The sequence below is a fragment of the Pecten maximus genome, chromosome 3 (genome assembly GCF_902652985.1).
Source record: "Pecten maximus chromosome 3, xPecMax1.1, whole genome shotgun sequence".
Lineage (NCBI taxonomy): Eukaryota > Metazoa > Mollusca > Bivalvia > Pectinida > Pectinidae > Pecten > Pecten maximus.
Window position 1 is genome coordinate 28,260,940 of NC_047017.1, and position 19,404 is coordinate 28,280,343.

The following is a 19,404-nucleotide window of genomic DNA, read 5'->3' on the forward strand; positions in this document are numbered from 1 at the left end:
TTCGGAGGTCCTGGGTTTGAACCCCGGTCTGGTTGTGCAATTTTCCTCTCCTATTACATAACATTAACATGTTGACAGTATAAATCATTTTGGCTGGAATGATGCTTTGCATATGAAAGCCTTTCCTTCTCTATAATTCATTTGGTATTTGAGTACTAGATAAGTAGGCCAGTATAGTCCTGGTGGAAGTATCAAATCTATAGAAATGTGTCGCACACAAGGGACCCTGAAAAACAGGTGGAGCTTGAGAATATAACCCGAGTAATATAATATCATATACAGAAGAAAACAAATAAATATGTAAGAATTCTATATTAATTCATGGATTTGAATACTTCATTTATTTGATTAAATATGGGGTAAATATTTCATGGTTGTTCCAGTCAGAAATAGTTTGCCGATAGTAAATTTCACTTAATACAGACTTAAAATATTCTGCAGTATATTTGATCATGTACATTTGTATGTGTATAGCTACATATATATTTGCTAGGTATTTATTTTTTGAGCTGTATTCAAATGTCGCGATTACAGAAAATATATCCCATGTGAATGAAGGAACCTGGAAGTCCCTGGCACGGTTTCTTGAAATTATGGAAGGATGATCATGATCAGTAACAGGAAATTCTCAAATTATTCCCATAATGTGCAGTTACGAAAACGAAGAAATTCTTTGCTGCAAGCTGCAGTTGTGCATGCCCATAATCTGAACTGATTTAAAAATTAATTAGATAAACACTGGGGGAAAATGTTAATTTGAATGTGTCATTACAATGGAATTTTGATTAGGAAACATTATGTCTGGTGTAGAGGATAATGTATAATCCTGTACCAGAAAGATGTCACTAAATTAGATATCTGCTTGATTTTTTACTGTTTTGCCCCAGGAGAACTGAGGTTTTATGAAGTTTAATCCTTATTAGCTTTCTATAAATGGCATCTTTGAAAAATAGCTTGTCAATCATCCTGGATTTTTTCGTTGGCCTTTTGGGGCCAATTGAAATTATTTCATATTTTCGCCAAATTCCCAAAATTTGCAGATTACTCTTGAAAAAATCTTTCCCAATTCACCAACTTTCTTACCAAAATGAGACAAAAAGGCCCTATACAAAAGCAGTGTGAAAAAGCCGTGTCATCAGATGGTAATCTGGCTCACAAATAGACACATGGTACAGTATGTTCACCATCCATTGTACATCAATGTTTTGGCTAGCAACTTATTTGGATGGTGTTGCTCATATTTATGACAATGACCAAAAGGGTCGAACATGTTTAAACTTGCAAGAATAATCTTGAAAACTCAAAAAGCATTATAAGTTGCAGACAGTTCAAACATCATAAACTTCATCAATCTTCTTTTCTAGTTCTGGATGATCCAGTTGTAGGTACATGTATCAGTAACTGGGGTAGGTTGCTATAAAGATTCTTTATAAAATTTCAAGGTCACAGTCTAGGGGTCAAATATATGTACAACAGACTACCGAGGGTATAATGACCTAGGGTCATGCAATTAGCCAGCAGTTACATAGTAGATAAAAGTGATGGAACACAATAAGTAAAACTTAATAATCTATTGTTCAATTTCCAGCAAACTGTTTGACCTTGACATAAATGACTGCAAGCTTATTTCAGTACATTGTTGCCTGTAGGTGAAGGTATGTTTCAAGTTCCACAAGGTCTTCTGTAGTCTTCATATGGCCTGGCAGAGGGTATAAAACCACATCATAACACAAGCTTAACAGATAAAACATCATCACTAGGTTAAAACAAGAGGCCCATAGGGCCTGGATTTAAACAAATATGAGCTGTTTCAGAGAAGAAGTTGTTCATATCAATTTAGCCAAATTGACCCCTTTTGGCCCCACCCCTCAGCCCCCTGGTGGGGTCAACTCTAAAAGGAGGTGGTGCATGGCGGCCCACGGCCGAATCTTATTTTATGCATGATATTATGATAGACTTTTACCAAATACATGTCATTTTAGACACTAAAATGAAAATTGGCAAATGCTGTATACGCAGCGCCACCTAACATGATTTCTGTAAAAAATGTGTACCCTCCCTTTTAAATTAAATATATTTCTTGTACAAAAGTACTTGATAAATTTCATATTGCATTGATAGTCTCATGTGATGTTATATTATATAAAAACGTGTGTTTAGCATGAATTTGTATAATAGAAAGTGTAATTACAGCTTTTTCAGCAAAATTTTCAGTTAAAAATTTACCTTCTTGAAATTTTCTTTTATTTGTTAAGTAGATAAAATGTAATAATCGTTGGAGTACTATCAAATTTTGCTTTTAAAAAACATGTTTGCATATTAATCTTAATACACAACCAAAAAAAATCATAAAAAATTACTGGATAACAAAAGATTTTTGCATACAAAGAAAGGTGATGAAGTAAATTGTATTAAAAAACCAAGGGTTAAAAAGGAGCACCCTGTCTGACACAAGCAGTAAAGTCTGATTGCATTGTTATTTTTGTTGGATTTTTAGCATTTGCCTCTATTTTCAGTACTTTCGGTACTTTGATATGTTGTCCAAAATTGGGGGTGTATGCATTTAACAATAATAAAATCTTGGCATATCCAGTAATTCACCAAATAAAGTTGTTTCATTAAATGTTTATGAATATCCATAGATTATTTCTAACCGGAAATTTTGATAGTACTCCATCAATAACTTTGTGGTATTAGACTTTAAATGAAAAGTTAAAAACAATGATTTTCACAAAGATGACATCAAATTAGGCTGAAATTTAATTTAAGTGTCACGGAGCGTGATGATTCATATACAAAATTAAACCTTAAACAAATGGGGTGAATTTGTTTCACAAATAGGAAATAAAAATATGTTCTATAATAATTAGTGGTCAAAACATTAGCTTCTTATGCAGTTTGATGGGGGAATAATGAAATCAACAAAAAAAGAATATATACATTGAGAATTGGAAATTAATTCCTCCCACATAATCGGGGATATTATGCTTTTGACAAAAATATGTTTCCGGGAAAAAAATCGCTGTGGGCTGATTTAGCCCTCCTATGCACCACCTCCTTTGTACAATTTTGAATCCCCACCCCATGACCATGCTACCATACAAATGTGAATGATATCCATTGCTTAGTTTCAGAAAAGAAGTTGTTTATATCAATTTAACCAAATTGACCCCTTTTGGCCCCGCCCCTCAGCCCCCTGGGAGTTGGCCCTGTCATTTGTTAGCTCACCTGGTCCGAAGCATAGTGTCTGTCGTCCGTCATCCGTCCGTCTGTCGTTCGTCCGTCCGTCAACAATTGACTTCTTCATAACCACAGATCAGAATTTGACCAAATTTGGTCAGAAGCATCCCTATGGGGTGGGGACTCAAAAATTGTTCAAATGGTGGGGCTGACCCCCCCAGGGGCCTGAGGGGCGGGGCCAAATGTGGTCTATTGGGCTATATTGATATAAACGACTTCTCTGAAACTGAGCAATGGATATTGCTCATATTTGCCTGGTACCATCGCTATGGGGTGGGGATTCAAAATTGTACAAATGATGGGGCTGACCCCCCAGGGGTCTGAGGGGCGGGGCCAAAAGGGGTCATTTTGGTAGAATTGATATAAACAACTTTTTCTCTGAAACTAACCAATGGATATCTCTAACATTTGGCTGGTAGCATTCCCTTAGATTAAGGATTCAAAATTGAACAAGAGGCCCAGAGGGCCTGTATCGCTCACCTGGATTTCATGAGATATGAAACAAGAATGAGGATTAAGTATATTTGTCACTGGTATTGCTATGTCAGTATATCATAGGCATTTGATATGGGTACGTGAGGTTTTAATGCCAAAAAATGCATTAATCCTTCGGACCAGGTGAGCTAATGAAAACTATGCAATTCTTTAACCTTGAGATCGAGGTCAGTGTCCTAACAGATCAACACTTATTAACAAGACAAGGTTATATATATACTGAAAACTGCACTACTTTGACATTGAGATCAAGGTTTTCCCATATAAATTGTTAAGATGTGCCCTTGTGTTTCTATATATATTGTTAAGCCCTTGTGTTTCTATATAAATTTGTATAAAGAGATGTGGTGGAGTAGTCCAATGTCCTGATGGTGCTGGGCGGTGAATAATTCGGTAGAGGAACTTATATAAATTTGTTAAAATGTGACCTTGGTTATTCTACACTACCAGGTATTTAATCCAATAGATAATCATATTCCACTAAACCCTCAACATCTGAATACAAAACAAACACCATAAAATCATTACAAAGAATTTATTATACGAAACTTTCACACGATGATTATGGATTTGTCACTGCAAACTACAGATTCTCAAACCTTTTAAAGAGAACATGGTCATTTTACTAATACCTGTACTGAGAAACATTTGAGTTGTTAGTTGATGTCCTGTATAAAATGTCCGATAGATAAGACAGTATTGGCCGTGAGAACACCTGATGTCAGAGCTGATACACATGATGCTGACAAATCTAGAACTACATCCGAATCCATTACAGGGATCCTGGAATATCCAGGCTGGTAGAGTTTTGGACCCTGTCTGTTCAACAGTACCAGAAAATTCACCCAGATAAAACAGTTGAGAAAGGTTTTGTTTGAAGGCTCCACAGGAACACTCCAGGGCTACATCAGTGTTGGAGTTACTGCCCTTTGGTAGGCACCAATGATGACCGTATTCCGAGTCGGACATATGGTCATGTCCGTCATTCACTGTTCCTATAGCAATCTTTTCCAGAGTGTTGGTGAAGACTTTACAAGCCTGCATTAGAGACTGCATTGTACAGCCTGTCTTCTTCATAATGTCCACTCTGTCTGCTTTGACCTGAAACCACGAGAGTAATGTCGGATACCACAATATCATACCAAAAACAGGGCGGAACAATATACGTCCATCAAATTTCATATATGTAGTGTAATTTACTATCTTGCATTGAAGTCAAGATTTGCATCACCTTACGTATGGCATGATTTAACCCTCAACTTTACTTTCATTACAAAGTCAATGTTTAGTTTTCTAACAGTTTGAGAAATACCATGGCCAGTGATCAGGAGTTACAAAAGTAGTCTCCAACTCATTAAACTCAAAATCAAGTTTCAAAGAAATCATTCGAGGATCTCAGGACAAAATAAACAGAAGAGAATAACTTAAACAAAAATAGCTAAATCAAAATGCTTCTCAAGAAAACAACTATATAACATGATTATAAAGCACAACAAGTTTCAAAGAAATAATTCGAAAACGTAGCTCAGGACAAATAAACAGAGGAGAAAACTTTTGCGAAAATAGTTTAATCAAAATGCTTCTCAAGAAAACAACTACATTTTATTGTTTTATTTTTATATGTATATATATATATCATGATTATAAAGCACAACAAGTTTCAACGAAATTGATTGAAAATGTAGATCTCCAGAAAAAGAAAAGTTTACACAAGAAGGATGGACAATGTAATATCATAATACTATTGTCAAATTTGACAAAAACAAATAAATGAAATGAAGCAAACTGTAATTTTATCAGCAAATCCACTTCACAGAGGATTTGTGCATAAACCAAATAACCAAAGGCAATTTCTGTAGAATAAATCGGTTTTATACAGCATGTACTAGTGAGGCATTCCCCCTGGATGTTATACTGTAAAAGTGGAAATGTTTGCGGCGTGGAAATTCTCACTTATTTCGCGACCATTAAATCGTGAAATTATCTACACACGAACATAATAACACATGAAAATATTGACACGCGAATATTTCTACCAAATAAACTAATTACAATAAAATCCAAGAGGCAAGTTTCAAGTGGTATACCATATGTCGGCATTCAAGCGTCATATCGCCCGTAATGTGTACCGTTGTCATGGTCGGTCAAGAGACATGAATGGATATATATACTAATTTAAGTAATGTGTAAAATGATAGTATTTTATCTAGTTCAGTGTTTATTTATCATTAAATTTTCTTCGTTTCACGATAATTGTGATCATTACTACGTTAACGTTGCTGTACAGATAAATCCCGGAGCAGCTTGGCCTTTTGTGGCTAGAGACCCCGAAACAGCACAGGTTTCATTTGTTACACAAAACATAAACTTACTTGTAATAGAAACGTAAAGTCTTTGCACGGTGATATGTTTTAGCTGAATCTGACAACTTCGATACATTATTGCAATGAATGACTCGTTTAATATAGCAAAGTATACATAAGCTGTTGCGTTTAGGAAAGGGCTACTGTAGAAATAGGTACTGTATATATGTTGGAGAAATAGGTCAGACATCAATATGTCTGCTTTTAAATTGCCCAGTCGTATTTAAATATCTAACATATTTGATACCTACAAAATTAACCATCGCTGATTGAGACACCTGCGTTTGTTTTGACTGGACATGAATGCTTCTCACAGCACTCAGCATAACCAGACCGCCGATCCTTTAAACTTTACCGTGGGCGGCACCTCTACTTAGCGTAAGCGAGGAGGTTTACATGTTGACAGGTAATACCATAATTGGCAATAATTAAGAGATGTTTAGTCGCAATTAAATAATCAAAAGACTAAGTTAACACTATATTTGACAATACACGCATGATTTCTTGATTAGTTTGCCATACAGCACGAGTACTGATATCGTACATCGTGATGTACATTGTCGGGGCCTAAATTTAGTTGCAATCAGCTACCTCGTACGTGGTGTACTTTTCAACGCAAAAAACTGCATCAATGCTAAAATGTGTGACATATATATTTTTTCTGTCACAGACGTACTGCAAAGATCACACATACAAACCATTAACCTATTGATCAAAGTATTGGTATTTTTACTGGGCCGATCGATGCGAGCTTTCAATGGAGTTTTCCGGAAAAAAATCTTACATTACGTACATGCCCACTGACATGGCAGCGCGAAATATTTTTTCATCATGAGTGACAGCGCAAAAATATCCACACCCTGAACAGTTTGGAAGCTGACTAAGCGAAAATTTCAACTCGCGAAAATATCCACTTTTACAGTATATAAACATGTCTGTGTTTATCTTGTATGAATGGGAGTCTACGGTTGAAATGAGGTAGTAAATGGTTGAACAATAACCTCCAAATTATCTTAAATTACCAAAAAATAAAGTATATCATTGGTTCAATGTACCTTCTTTTTAAGTACAGCTGAGAGGTGTGTCTGCCAGCAGCCTGCTCCAAATAGGGCGTGGGGTGAGTGGACAAGTCGACGCAGAGACAACAGACAGGTAGAACACAGGGTCTGAAAGTAATGTAATACTTCATCAACAGCACTTCTCAATGCTACACTGCACACAAAATTGCTTAAAGCAAATGTCAGTACATTGTATTTTAAATGTACAAGTTATTATTGTTTCAAAGTCTAATATATCCACCGGATGAACAAACAAGAGATCCCAGAGGGATCTTGGCGCCCACCATTGAATGATCTTTATAGGTTCCATGTCAGATTGATCTTTTCCCTACTTTTCCCTTCCTCTAAGTCTTACTTATCTGTGTAAATTCAGAAACAGCCCTCGAGTACTATTCAAACAAGGGGAACCTATATATAGAATTTAAGATTTAGCTATAATGGCTGTCTGTCGGCCATGTTGTTTTCGTATTGGTCCCAGTATGCAAAACTAGGCACTGACGGGAACCTACATATGAAATTTGAAAAAGATCCCTTCAGTACTTTCACAGAAATAGCGATAACAAACTTCAATTGTCAAAATCCAAGATGGCTGCCTGTCAGCCATGTTGTTTTCTGATTAGTCTCAAAATGCAATATGCATAACTAGGCACTGAGGGGAACCTGCATATGTAATTTCAGAAAGATCCCTTCAATACTTTCTGAGAAATAGCGATAACAAATTTTAATTGTCAAAATCCAAGATGGCTGCCTGTCAGCAATTTTATTTTCCGATTGGTCTCAAAATGCAATATGTATAAGTAAGCACCAAGGGGAACCTCCATATGAAATTTGAGAAAGATCCCTTCAGTTCTTTCACAGAAAAAGCGATAACAAATTTCAATTGTCAAAATCCAAGATGGCTGCCTGTCGGCCATGTTGCTTTCCGATTGGTCTCAAAATGCAATATGCATAACTAGGCACTGAGGGGAACCTGCATATGAAATTTCAGAAAGATCCCTTCATTACTTTCACAGAAATAGCGATAACAAACTTTAATTGTCAGAATCCAAGATGGCTGCCTGTCGGCCATGTTGTTTTCTAATTAGTCTCAAAATGCAATATGCATAACCAGGAACAAAGAGGAACCTACATATGAAATTTGAGAAAGATCCCTTCAGTACTTTCACAGAAATAGCGATAACAAACTTCAATTGTCAAAATCCAAGATGGCTGCCTGTCGGCCATTTTGTTTTCCGATTGTTCCCAAAATGCAATATGCATAACTAGGCACCAAAGGGAACCTATATATGAAATTTGAGAAAGATCCCTTCAGTACTTCCTCAGAAATAGCGATAACAAACTCAAATTGTCAAAATCCAAGATGGCTGCCTGTCGGCCATGTTGTTTTCCGATTGGTCCCAAAATGCAATATGCATAACTAGGCACCAAAGGGAACCTACATATGAAATTTGAGAAAGATCCCTTCAGTACTTCCTCAGAAATAGCGATAACAAACTCCAGTTGTCAAAATCCAAGATGGCTGCCTGTCGGCCATGTTGTTTTCTGATCGGTCCCAAAATGCAATATGCATAACTAGGCACCAAGGGGAACCTACATATGAAATTTGAGAAAGATCTCTTCAATACTTTCTCAGAAATAGAGATAACAAACTTCAATTGTCAAAATCCAAGATGGCTGCCTGTCGGCCATGTTGTTTTCCGATCGGTCCCAAAATGCAATATGCACAACTAAGCACCAAGGGGAACCTACATATGAAATTTGAGAAAGATCCCATCAGTACTTTCTCAGAAATAGCGATAACAAGAATTGTTTACGGACGGAGGGACGGACGGACGGACGGACGGACGGACGGACGGACGGACGGACGGACGGACGACGGACCACGGACGCAGGGCGATTTGAATAGCCCACCATCTGATGATGGTGGGCTAAAAAACCTCAATGCTACGATATCTGCTTTAACAGTGTATAAATTAAATCCAACACAGATTTAAGGATATTTTTCTCTACAGACTGATTGATCTGGGGCTGCCTTCTCTCTTCTGACTGGAAGACCTTCGGCTGCCTTCTCTCTTCTGACTGGAAGACCTTCGGCTGCCTTCTCTCTTCTGACTGGAAGACCTTCGGCTGCCTTCTCTCTTCTGACTGGAAGACCTTTGGCTGCCTTCTCTCTTCTGACTGGAAGACCTTCGGTTGCCTTCTCTAAAGACTGATTGATCTGGGGCTGCCTTCTCTCTTCTGACTGGAAGACCTTCGGCTGCCTTCTCTCTTCTGACTGGAAGACCTTCGGTTGCCTTCTCTAAAGACTGATTGATCTTGGGCTGCTTTCTACCTACAGACTGATGAACCTTGGCCCTACATCTCTACAGACTGATTAACATTGGCCCTACGTCTCTACAGACTGATGAACCTTGGCCCTACATCTCTACAGACTGATTAACCTTGGCCCTACATCTCCACAGACTGACGAACCTTGGCCCTACATCTGCACAGACTGATGAACCTTGGCCCTACAACTCTACAGACTGATGAACCTTGGCCCTACGTCTCTACAGACTGATGAACCTTGGCCCTACATCTCCACAGACTGATGAACCTTGGCCCTACATCTCCACAGCTTGATGAACCTTGGCCCTACATCTCTACAGACTGATGAACCTTGGCCCTACATCTCTACAGACTGATGAACCTTGGGTTGCCTTTTCCCAACAGACTGATGAACCTTGGCCCTACGTGTCTACAGACTGATGAACCTTGGCCCTACATCTCCACAGACTGATGAACCTTGGCCCTACGTGTCTACAGACTGATGAACCTTGGGTTGCCTTTTCCCAACAGACTGATGAACCTTGGCCCTACGTGTCTACAGACTGATGAACCTTGGCCCTACATCTCTACAGACTAATGAACCTTGGCCCTACGTCTCTACAGACTGATGAACCTTGGCCCTACGTCTCTACAGACTGATGAACCTTGGCCCTACGTGTCTACAGACTGATGAACCTTGGCCCTACGTCTCTACAGACTGATGAACCTTGGCCCTACATCTCCACAGACTGATGAACCTTGGGTTGCCGTTTCCCAACAGACTGATGAACCTTGGCCCTACATCTCCACAGACTGATGAACCTTGGCCCTACATCTCTACAGACTAATGAACCTTGGCCCTACGTCTCTACAGACTGATGAACCTTGGCCCTACGTCTCTACAGACTGATGAACCTTGGCCCTACGTGTCTACAGACTGATGAACCTTGGCCCTACGTCTCTACAGACTGATGAACCTTGGCCCTACATCTCCACAGACTGATGAACCTTGGGTTGCCGTTTCCCAACAGACTGATGAACCTTGGCCCTACATCTCCACAGACTGATGAACCTTGGCCCTACATCTCTACAGACTGATGAACCTTGGCCCTACATCTCTACAGACTGATGAACCTTGGCCCTACATCTCTACAGACTGATGAACCTTGGGTTGCCTTTTCCCAACAGACTGATGAACCTTGGCCCTACGTCTCTACAGACTGATGAACCTTGGCCCTACGTCTCTACAGACTGATGAACCTTGGCCCTACATCTCTACAGACTGATGAACCTTGGCCCTACGTCTCTACAGACTGATGAACCTTGGCCCTACATCTCCACAGACTGATGAACCTTGGCCCTACATCTCTACAGACTGATGAACCTTGGGTTGCCTTTTCCCAACAGACTGATGAACCTTGGGCTGCCTTCTCTCTATAGACCGTGGCCCTACATCTCAACAGAATGAAGGATCTTGGCCTGCCGTCTTTATAGAAAAAAGGACCATGACCCACAGTACCTCTCTATACAGACAGAAGGACCATGACCCACCGTACCTCTCTGTACAGACAGAAGGACCATGACCCACCGTGCCTCTCTATACAGACAGAAGGACCATGATCCATCGTACCTCTCTACAGACAGAAGGACCATGATCCACCGTACCTCTCTTTACAGACAGAAGGACCATGACCCACCGTGCCTCTCTATACAGACAGAAGGACCATGACCCACCGTACGTACCTCTCTACAGACAGAAGTACCATGATCCATCGTACCTCTCTACAGACAGAAGGACCATGACCCACTGTACCTCTCTCCACAGACAGAAGGACCATGACCCACCGTACCTCTCCACAGACAGAAGGACCATGACCCACTGTACCTCTCTCTACAGACAGAAGGACCATGACCCACCGTACCTCTTTATAGACAGAAGGACCATGACCCACCATACCTCTCTCTAGACAGATGAACCATGACTCACAGTACCTCTCTACAGACAGAAGGACCATGACTCACTGTACCTCTCTCTACAGACAGAAGGACCATGACCCACCGTACCTCTCTCTAGACAGAAGGACCATGACTCACTGTACCTCTCTCTACAGACAGAAGGACCACGATCCACCGTACCTCTCTATATAGACAGAAGGACCATGACCCACTGTACCTCTCTCTACAGACAGAAGGACCATGAGCCACTGTACCTCTCTATACAGACAGAAGGACCATGACCCACCGTACCTCTCTCTAGACAGATGAACCATGACTCACTGTACCTCTCTACAGACAGAAGGACCATGACTCACTGTACCTCTCTCTACAGACAGAAGGACCACGATCCACCGTACCTCTCTATATAGACAGAAGGACCATGACCCACTGTACCTCTCTCTACAGACAGAAGGACCATGACCCACTGTACCTCTCTATACAGACAGAAGGACCATGACCCACCGTACCTCTCTCTAGACAGATGAACCATGACTCACTGTACCTCTCTACAGACAGAAGGACCATGACTCACTGTACCTCTCTCTACAGACAGAAGGACCACGATCCACCGTACCTCTCTCTACAGGCAGAAGGACCATGACCCACCGTACCTCTTTATAGACAGAAGGACCATGACCTACTGTACCTCTCTCTAGACTGAAGGACCATGATCCACTGTACCTCTCTCTACAGACAGAAGGACCATGACCCACCGTACCTCTTTACAGACAGAAGGACCAAGACCCTTCGTCACTCTCTCTACAGACAGAAGGACCATGACCCACCGTACCTCTCTCTACAGACAGAAGGACCATGACCCACGGTACCTCTCTCCACAGACAGAAGGACCATGATCCATCGTACCTCTCTACAGACAGAAGGACCATGACTCACTGTATCTCTCTACAGACAGAAGGACCATGACTCACCGTACCTCTCTCTACAGACAGAAGGACCATGACCCACCGTACCTCTCTCTACAGACAGAAGGACCATGACTCACTGTACCTCTCTCTACAGACTGAAGGACCATGATCCATCGTACCTCTCTCTACAGACAGAAGGACCATGACCCACTGTACCTCTCTCTACAGACAGAAGGACCATGACCCACGTCACCTCTCTCCACAGACAGAAGGACCATGACCCACGTCACCTCTCTATAGACAGAAGGACCATGACCCACCATACCTCTCTGTACAGACAGAAGGACCATGACCCACCGTACCTCTCTCTAGACAAAAGGACCATGACCCATCGTACCTCTCTGTACAGACAGAAGGACCATGACCTACTGTACCTCTCTCTAGACAGAAGGACCATGACCCATCGTACCTCTCTCTACAGACAGAAGGACCATGACCCACTGTACCTCTCTCTACAGACAGAAGGAGCATGACTCACCGTACCTCTCTCTACAGACAGAAGGACCATGACCCACCGTACCTCTCTCTAGACAGAAGGACCATGACCCATCGTACCTCTCTGTACAGACAGAAGGACCATGACCTACCGTACCTCTCTCTACAGACAGAAGGAGCATGCCTCATCGTACCTCTCTCTAGACAGAAGGACCATGATCCATCGTACCTCTCTACAGACAGAAGGACCATGACTCACCGTACCTCTCTCTACAGACAGAAGGAGCATGCCTCACCGTTCCTCTCTCTAGACAGAAGGACCATGACCCACTGTACCTCTCTACAGACAGAAGGACCATGATCCATCGTACCTCTCTACAGACAGAAGGACCATGACCCACCGTACCTCTCTACAGACAGAAGGACCATGACCCACCGTACCTCTCTACAGACAGAAGGACCATGATCCACCGTACCTCTCTACAGACAGAAGGACCATGATCCACTGTACCTCTCTACAGACAGAAGGACCATGATCCACCGTACCTCTCCACAGACAGAAGGACAATGACCCACCGTACCTCTCCACAGACAGAAGGACCATGATCCATCGTACCTCTCTACAGACAGAAGGACCATGATCCATCGTACCTCTCTACAGACAGAAGGACCATGATCCATCGTACCTCTCTACAGACAGAAGGACCATGATCCATCGTACCTCTCTACAGACAGAAGGACCATGATCCATCGTACCTCTCTACAGACTGAAGGACAATGACCCACCGTACCTCTCTACAGACTGAAGGACAATGACCCACCGTACCTCTCTACAGACTGACAGGTATGAGATATGATGTTGTGTCTAACATTTTACGTTGTGACTTTTCCCTTCCAGGAAGACAATTAAGTTGATAAGTTCTATCAATATCTATGTGAGTGGTCTGAGTAGTATTTCTTACCTTTAGTTCGGACAGCTGTTCCTCGTCTGGACTGTACAAGATCAAGCTTACGACACACTTGTCTGCTAAAGGTGAGAGAAGCAAGTAGCTCTTGTCTTGTATAATCTGATGTTCTACAGCAGTCACTTTTCCAAACCATTCCACATCCAGACCATGAAAAGATCTTATAGGAACAGCACCTGTAAAATAACATTTCATATAGATCCTCAAAACAGATTTGATATACATCCCTGTTACAGATTTTATACACATTGCTTGTAACAGATTTTATATAGTCACACCCCTGTAACAGATTTTATATTGTCACACCCCTGTTACAGATTTTATATAGTCACTTCCCTGTTACAGATTTTATATAGTCACATCCCTGTAACAGATTTTATATAGTCGCACCCCTGTAACAGATTTTATATAGTCACACCCCTGTAACAGATTTTATATAGTCACACCCCTGTAACAGATTTTATAGTCACGCTCCTGTAACAGATTTCATATAGTCACACCCCTGTAACAGATTTTATAAAGTCGCACCCCTGTAACAGATTTTATATAGTCACACCCCTGTAACAGATTTTATATAGTCACACCCCTGTAACAGATTTTATATAGTCACACCCCTGTTACAGATTTTATATAGTCACACCCCTGTAACAGATTTTATATAGTCACCCCCTGTAACAGATTTTATATAGTCACATCCCTGTTACAGATTTTATATAATCACACCCCTGTAACAGATTTTATATAGTCGCACCCCTGTAACAGATTTTATATAGTCACATAGTATTTGTTTCTACCTGAAACATCCTGGATATACGGTGTCATGATAGCACCAAGTCTCTCCACCACCACAATGGACAGTTCTTTGAATCGCTGTTTCAGTCGAGGATGAACTACTCGCTGACAAAGAAGAATTCCCACATTATTCGCTGCCAATTTTTCGCAGAATTCCTCCAAAATGTCCAGTAAAAAGTATTCTGTGTCCACAGACACATCAGACTCAAACTGCATGCTGCCTACCTCCTCTGTATCACCAGACATTGACGCTGTTACCAAGGCAACTAGGACGTGAGAGGAATCACTTGTGGCCGTTAATGTATGTATGTTTTGTTTGGAATGTGACGCTATTTCTGGGCACTGAAGAAGGAGTCCATGAAGAACGGAGGATTTCTCCATTGATTCCCCCTCTATTGCCACCATGTTAACACAGTCGGACAACTGCTGCACGGCATTACAGTTGGGTAGCGATGACAGGAAACTCTCCAATATCAGGTTACTATATAACCTCATGTGTTTCATTGAGAATCGACACTGAGGTTTGGAAATAAGGATGCTTTTTACCACTGATGACATTTGTTTTAAATCTGAGAACACAACATCTGTCTGAATATCACTATTACCTCTGAGATATTCTACACACATACCCAGGAAGATTTCATATAGATCAGTTAGTATTCTCCTGCTTGTGTCTAGCTTTAATGATTCCAATATCAAACTGAGGCTGACTGACATCAACAAATGTCCACCATCACTAAATGTTTTTAAATGTCCCTGTGCAGTGCTTACAATCAATTTTACTACAGGATTGGAGAAAGACATTGCATTCAGTAACCTTGATGAAGTAGAGGTCATAGTTAAATGGCCTCCAACTGAGTTTTGTACCATTTTGACTTTGCCCGAAGGTCCTCTTGAAGAAGATGTTATTTGTTCCATCAGTATTAAACCGTTCAATATCTGGTCATTCTCCAGTGTAAGGGGATTTATGTGAGACTCTGTCTTTGCATCCACACGATTTGTCGTCTTCGACTGTGATTGCATTTCTGAGTTTGGTGACAATCCTGATGATGAATTTGAATGTGTAATGTATCAACTGACAGCTCTAACCTCATTCATTTCCAGTAACCTGTCAAAAGAAACATTGATAGACAAGTCCTTACATTGTTACTTATGTCAGCAGGAAAAATCCCATCACCCAATCTTCCTCCCACTTTGGTGACTTTGAATTTATCTGGGTCACATCCTGAATCATTGTCTGAAGATTTGATTAATTTGAAACTTTCAAAGTTAATTATTAACAGTTTAAATGTTTTAAGCATTAATAGACCCATGTCGCCTTTCCATGTATCTGCTAAACTGTTACATATTACATATATTTCTCAATATTCTGAAAAAGTTGTAACTAGTTGAAAATGAACAATCTTCTGTTGAAACATAGAAAACTTATTTTCTGTAAAAGTATCATTTACAGAAATTTACTACAACCTAACAATTTTTGTTAAGCTCAGAACTGGAATAAAACTAAAAACAGGTCTAGGCTGATGTTCAATCCATCGATGAGTAGACAAAATTTTGTTGAAATTAAATACTAAAAACACAGAACACCACTGTAAAAAAATTAACTTTACTTACATTGTTAACTTGTGGTCTACCATCCCCCTAAAACTTCTTTTCTGCTTGCTCTTGACGCTCTCTCCTCCTTTTTGCATCAACTCTTTTCTGTAGTTCTACCACTTCTTTGTATTCCTTAGGAGTCCCAAACCATTCTTCACCATTTTTATATAAAGCATATAGTCCAACACCTACAAACACACCGTAGGCCAGGAGTCCCCTCGCATTCTTGGTTTTTAATAATTTTGATAACGGTGTCTTTGCCTCGTTCATTCTGGAATATTCAGACTTTTCAGTTCTGTAAAATAATCAAAAAGAAATATTTAACAATATGAAACATGTTGCCCAAATGGCAGCCCTTTCGTCATTCATCTGTTTTTAATTTTAACTAAATGTATGTTTATGGAAGCATATTGAACAAATAAAATAAAACGACCATGTTCATTCCAGACAAGAGAACCATGGGCCTTAACGGTCACCTGAGTTCTGAATTACATAATGATAGTTGATGCTTTTGTTCGAAAATTTTAAAAGAATCTTAACACATATGACCAGTGTGACCTTGAAGGTAGGTCAAGATTTGTTACTCTCATTCAATTTAACAAACTTTTTAACAAACAATTTGTTATAAATCAAAGCATTTGACCTCTGTGACCTTGAAAGTACATCAAGGTCATTCATTTAAACACCTTCGGTAGCCCTTTATCCCAGTATGCTACTGGTCCAATATCATGGCCATAGGCCTCTTGCATTGGTTAATGACAAGATGTTATAAATAAGATTTTACCATATTTGACCACTGTTACATTGACAGTAGGTCACAGTCATTCATTTGAACACCTTTGGTAGCTCTTTGTCCCTGCATGCTACTGGCCCAATATCCTGACCCTAGGCATCTTAGTTTATGAGTAGTCATCTAAAGATTTTAACACATTTTACTCCTGTGACCTTGAAAGTAGACCAAGGTTATTGATTCAAATCAACTTTGTAGTTCTTGGATCATTCCAGCATGCTACTGGCTAAATATGATGACCATGGACCTCTTGGTTAAAAGTCTAAAGTGTACATTGTTTACACCTGACAAACGGCGATCACAATGGATCACTTGTGACTATGTCTTAGGTGACCTAAAATTGCGATCTATCACCCCTGCTTGCAGACAAGATGCTTCAAGTACTAAGGAATATCAAACAAAACTTCTATCAAAATATCTGTACTACATGACACTTATCCGATATTTGGGGCCTATCTGCAATAACAGCCTAGCAAGAGTAAATGTTTAGGTGTTTTTTTTTTGTATTTTAAAAGCTACCAAATGAAGAAACACCACTGTGAGACTAACATACTGCCTATTGGCACTGCATTGTCCTTATAATATACACTTGATCAGTTTCATTATTTACTGGTAACTTATCACAGAGATTAGTGTTTGGAATTGCTATCAATTTCATAATCAATCATCACCATTAATCAAAGGTCAATTATTGATCGATCATGAACAGAAAGGGAAATATTTATAAAAATGTTAACCAAAATAGGGGAAAATGTTGTGGATATGTTTTAAGGCATCTAGGTATGTTTTAAAATGTTGTTTAAATGCATTTTTATTTCAATTTACCAGTGATATTGTTCATTTATTAATTTTTGAAGTCAGCTGTAAATCTTGAAAATTTTCATGTTATAGTCAAACCAGGATCGATCATAAAATTTGTGATCAATCAATTGTAGTCAGGGGTAAAATGACTAATCATTGATTAAAATGATTAATCGGAACAACACTAACAGAGATTAAGTGAAATCTACTGCCCTATAGAGTAAAAGATCACATCTAGATTAAATAGCAGATTAGCAGTCGTCTAGAAAGTGCTGTCAATGACTTTGATCCATAACGGTATCCTGGGCTTCCTAACACCCCTTTGGACATTAATGATTCAAGCCATTTGAGCTAACTGGCAAACAGAAAAAAGTATTTGAAACTTTGACTTCAACACTAAAACCTTGCAACCAGTGTTCAGTCCAGTCAAGTTATGCTATACATTCATCCAACAGGTTTGGAAATCTCTCTGAAAGTTAAGGAAGTATCAATTTTGTGAGACCTTTTTGCATATATTATGATCGAGTGCACCCAGGGCTTATTTTCACTACTTTGGGAATGGGGCCTATGGCTTTGGGATTGGGAAAAAAGGACATAATGGTAAAAATAACATGTAGACACAAATATGGATCTATGCTATATTTATTTAGACTCTAGAGAATTATCTCCCTTTATCAGGCCAGAATAACCAATAAAACGTAGACGTGACGGCACCATCCAGATTTTTGGAGACATAATTTTTTATAGATCATTTGATTGGGAATTTTAACTGGTCGGATTGGGAAACTTATCCAATTTTGCCGTGGGGAATGGGGCCGAAATTCGGCCCCAAAAAAAGCCCTGGCACCCCATTTAAAACATCCAAATTTTGCAAGAGTTTTTTATAAGATACACCAAAATCCAATTTCTTTACAGTATGTTTTATATATAGCGCAAAATAGAGACTGTCTTGAGTTTCTGAGGGAGTTTCCAAATCCAAAAGTTAACCTCTTCATATCTTACCTGAATTAAGACACAAGATATCAGTATATACCTACATGTATAACATCTTCGTATTAGCCTTAGTAACAACCAGGCCAAAATTCGAAAACACGGGATCTTCGAACTCTTGACCACAGGGGCATGTCTAAGTCTTATATTAAAGATTAGCCAGAAATACCTTTATATAACGACTTAATACATTTTTTTTTGTAGGTCTATTTCTAAGGCTAGACATGCCCTTTATCCAGACAGACACTTTTACCAATCACTTAAATAAATAAATACACAAATTACATTTGCAGTGAAACAAGAACGCTAGACCCAAATGTGTTTGTTATGAATTATAATTACGATAATAATCCATATTAGGGACAATATACAAGTGTATACGGACTGTACAAACCCCTGTGCTAGACCGGTCCACCGGCCAATCACAGCCGGTTCGTTACAAAATAAGTGTACTGTACATCATTTGTAACAAATCCCTGTAGGTCAACCCAGTCAGCTAAAAATTACACATATGAATAGTCGTATCCTGGAGTCTCAATCCTGATGTTTACCTTTCAATTCCTCACCTTGAAGCTTCTCATTGACATGCGGCTGTACTCGTGTTACAGAAAAAGCTTTGCACAGACCAACCAGCTGATAAAGCGTTTG

General features: G+C 39.8%; 1 protein-coding gene across 3 annotated transcripts; it reads right to left on the reverse strand.

Annotated features, from left to right (window-relative positions):
• Positions 1 to 4,255: 4,255 nt before the first annotated feature.
• On the reverse strand, positions 4,256 to 19,402 carry LOC117323804 (McKusick-Kaufman/Bardet-Biedl syndromes putative chaperonin-like). 3 transcript variants are annotated; one of them, XM_033879262.1, is made up of 6 exons: positions 19,308 to 19,402; positions 16,194 to 16,470; positions 14,582 to 15,687; positions 13,785 to 13,963; positions 7,154 to 7,264; positions 4,256 to 4,836 (listed from the first exon to the last, which is right to left on the reverse strand). In XM_033879262.1, exons 3-6 carry the CDS (start codon positions 15,600 to 15,602, stop codon positions 4,309 to 4,311), a joined length of 1,839 nt encoding a protein of 612 aa, XP_033735153.1. In that variant the 5' UTR covers positions 15,603 to 15,687; positions 16,194 to 16,470; positions 19,308 to 19,402; the 3' UTR covers positions 4,256 to 4,308. The 3 variants fall into 3 exon arrangements, with proteins under 3 accessions (XP_033735153.1, XP_033735155.1, XP_033735154.1); XM_033879264.1 differs by having other exon boundaries at positions 19,323 to 19,338; XM_033879263.1 differs by lacking the exon at positions 19,308 to 19,402 and adding an exon at positions 19,151 to 19,307.
• Between the last annotated feature and the right edge of the window lie 2 nt (positions 19,403 to 19,404).

Bases quoted from the DNA above. Each gene is read 5' to 3' on its own strand.
- LOC117323804 (XM_033879262.1), bottom strand. From the start codon at position 15,602: ATGCAATCACAGTCGAAGACGACAAATCGTGTGGATGCAAAGACAGAG. The intron at 13,964-14,581 runs GTAGAAACAAAT...GTTATTTTACAG, and splicing joins GTATATCCAGGATGTTTCAG to GTGCTGTTCCTATAAGATCT. The intron at 4,837-7,153 runs GTACATTGAACC...TCGTGGTTTCAG, and splicing joins CAGCTGTACTTAAAAAGAAG to GTCAAAGCAGACAGAGTGGA.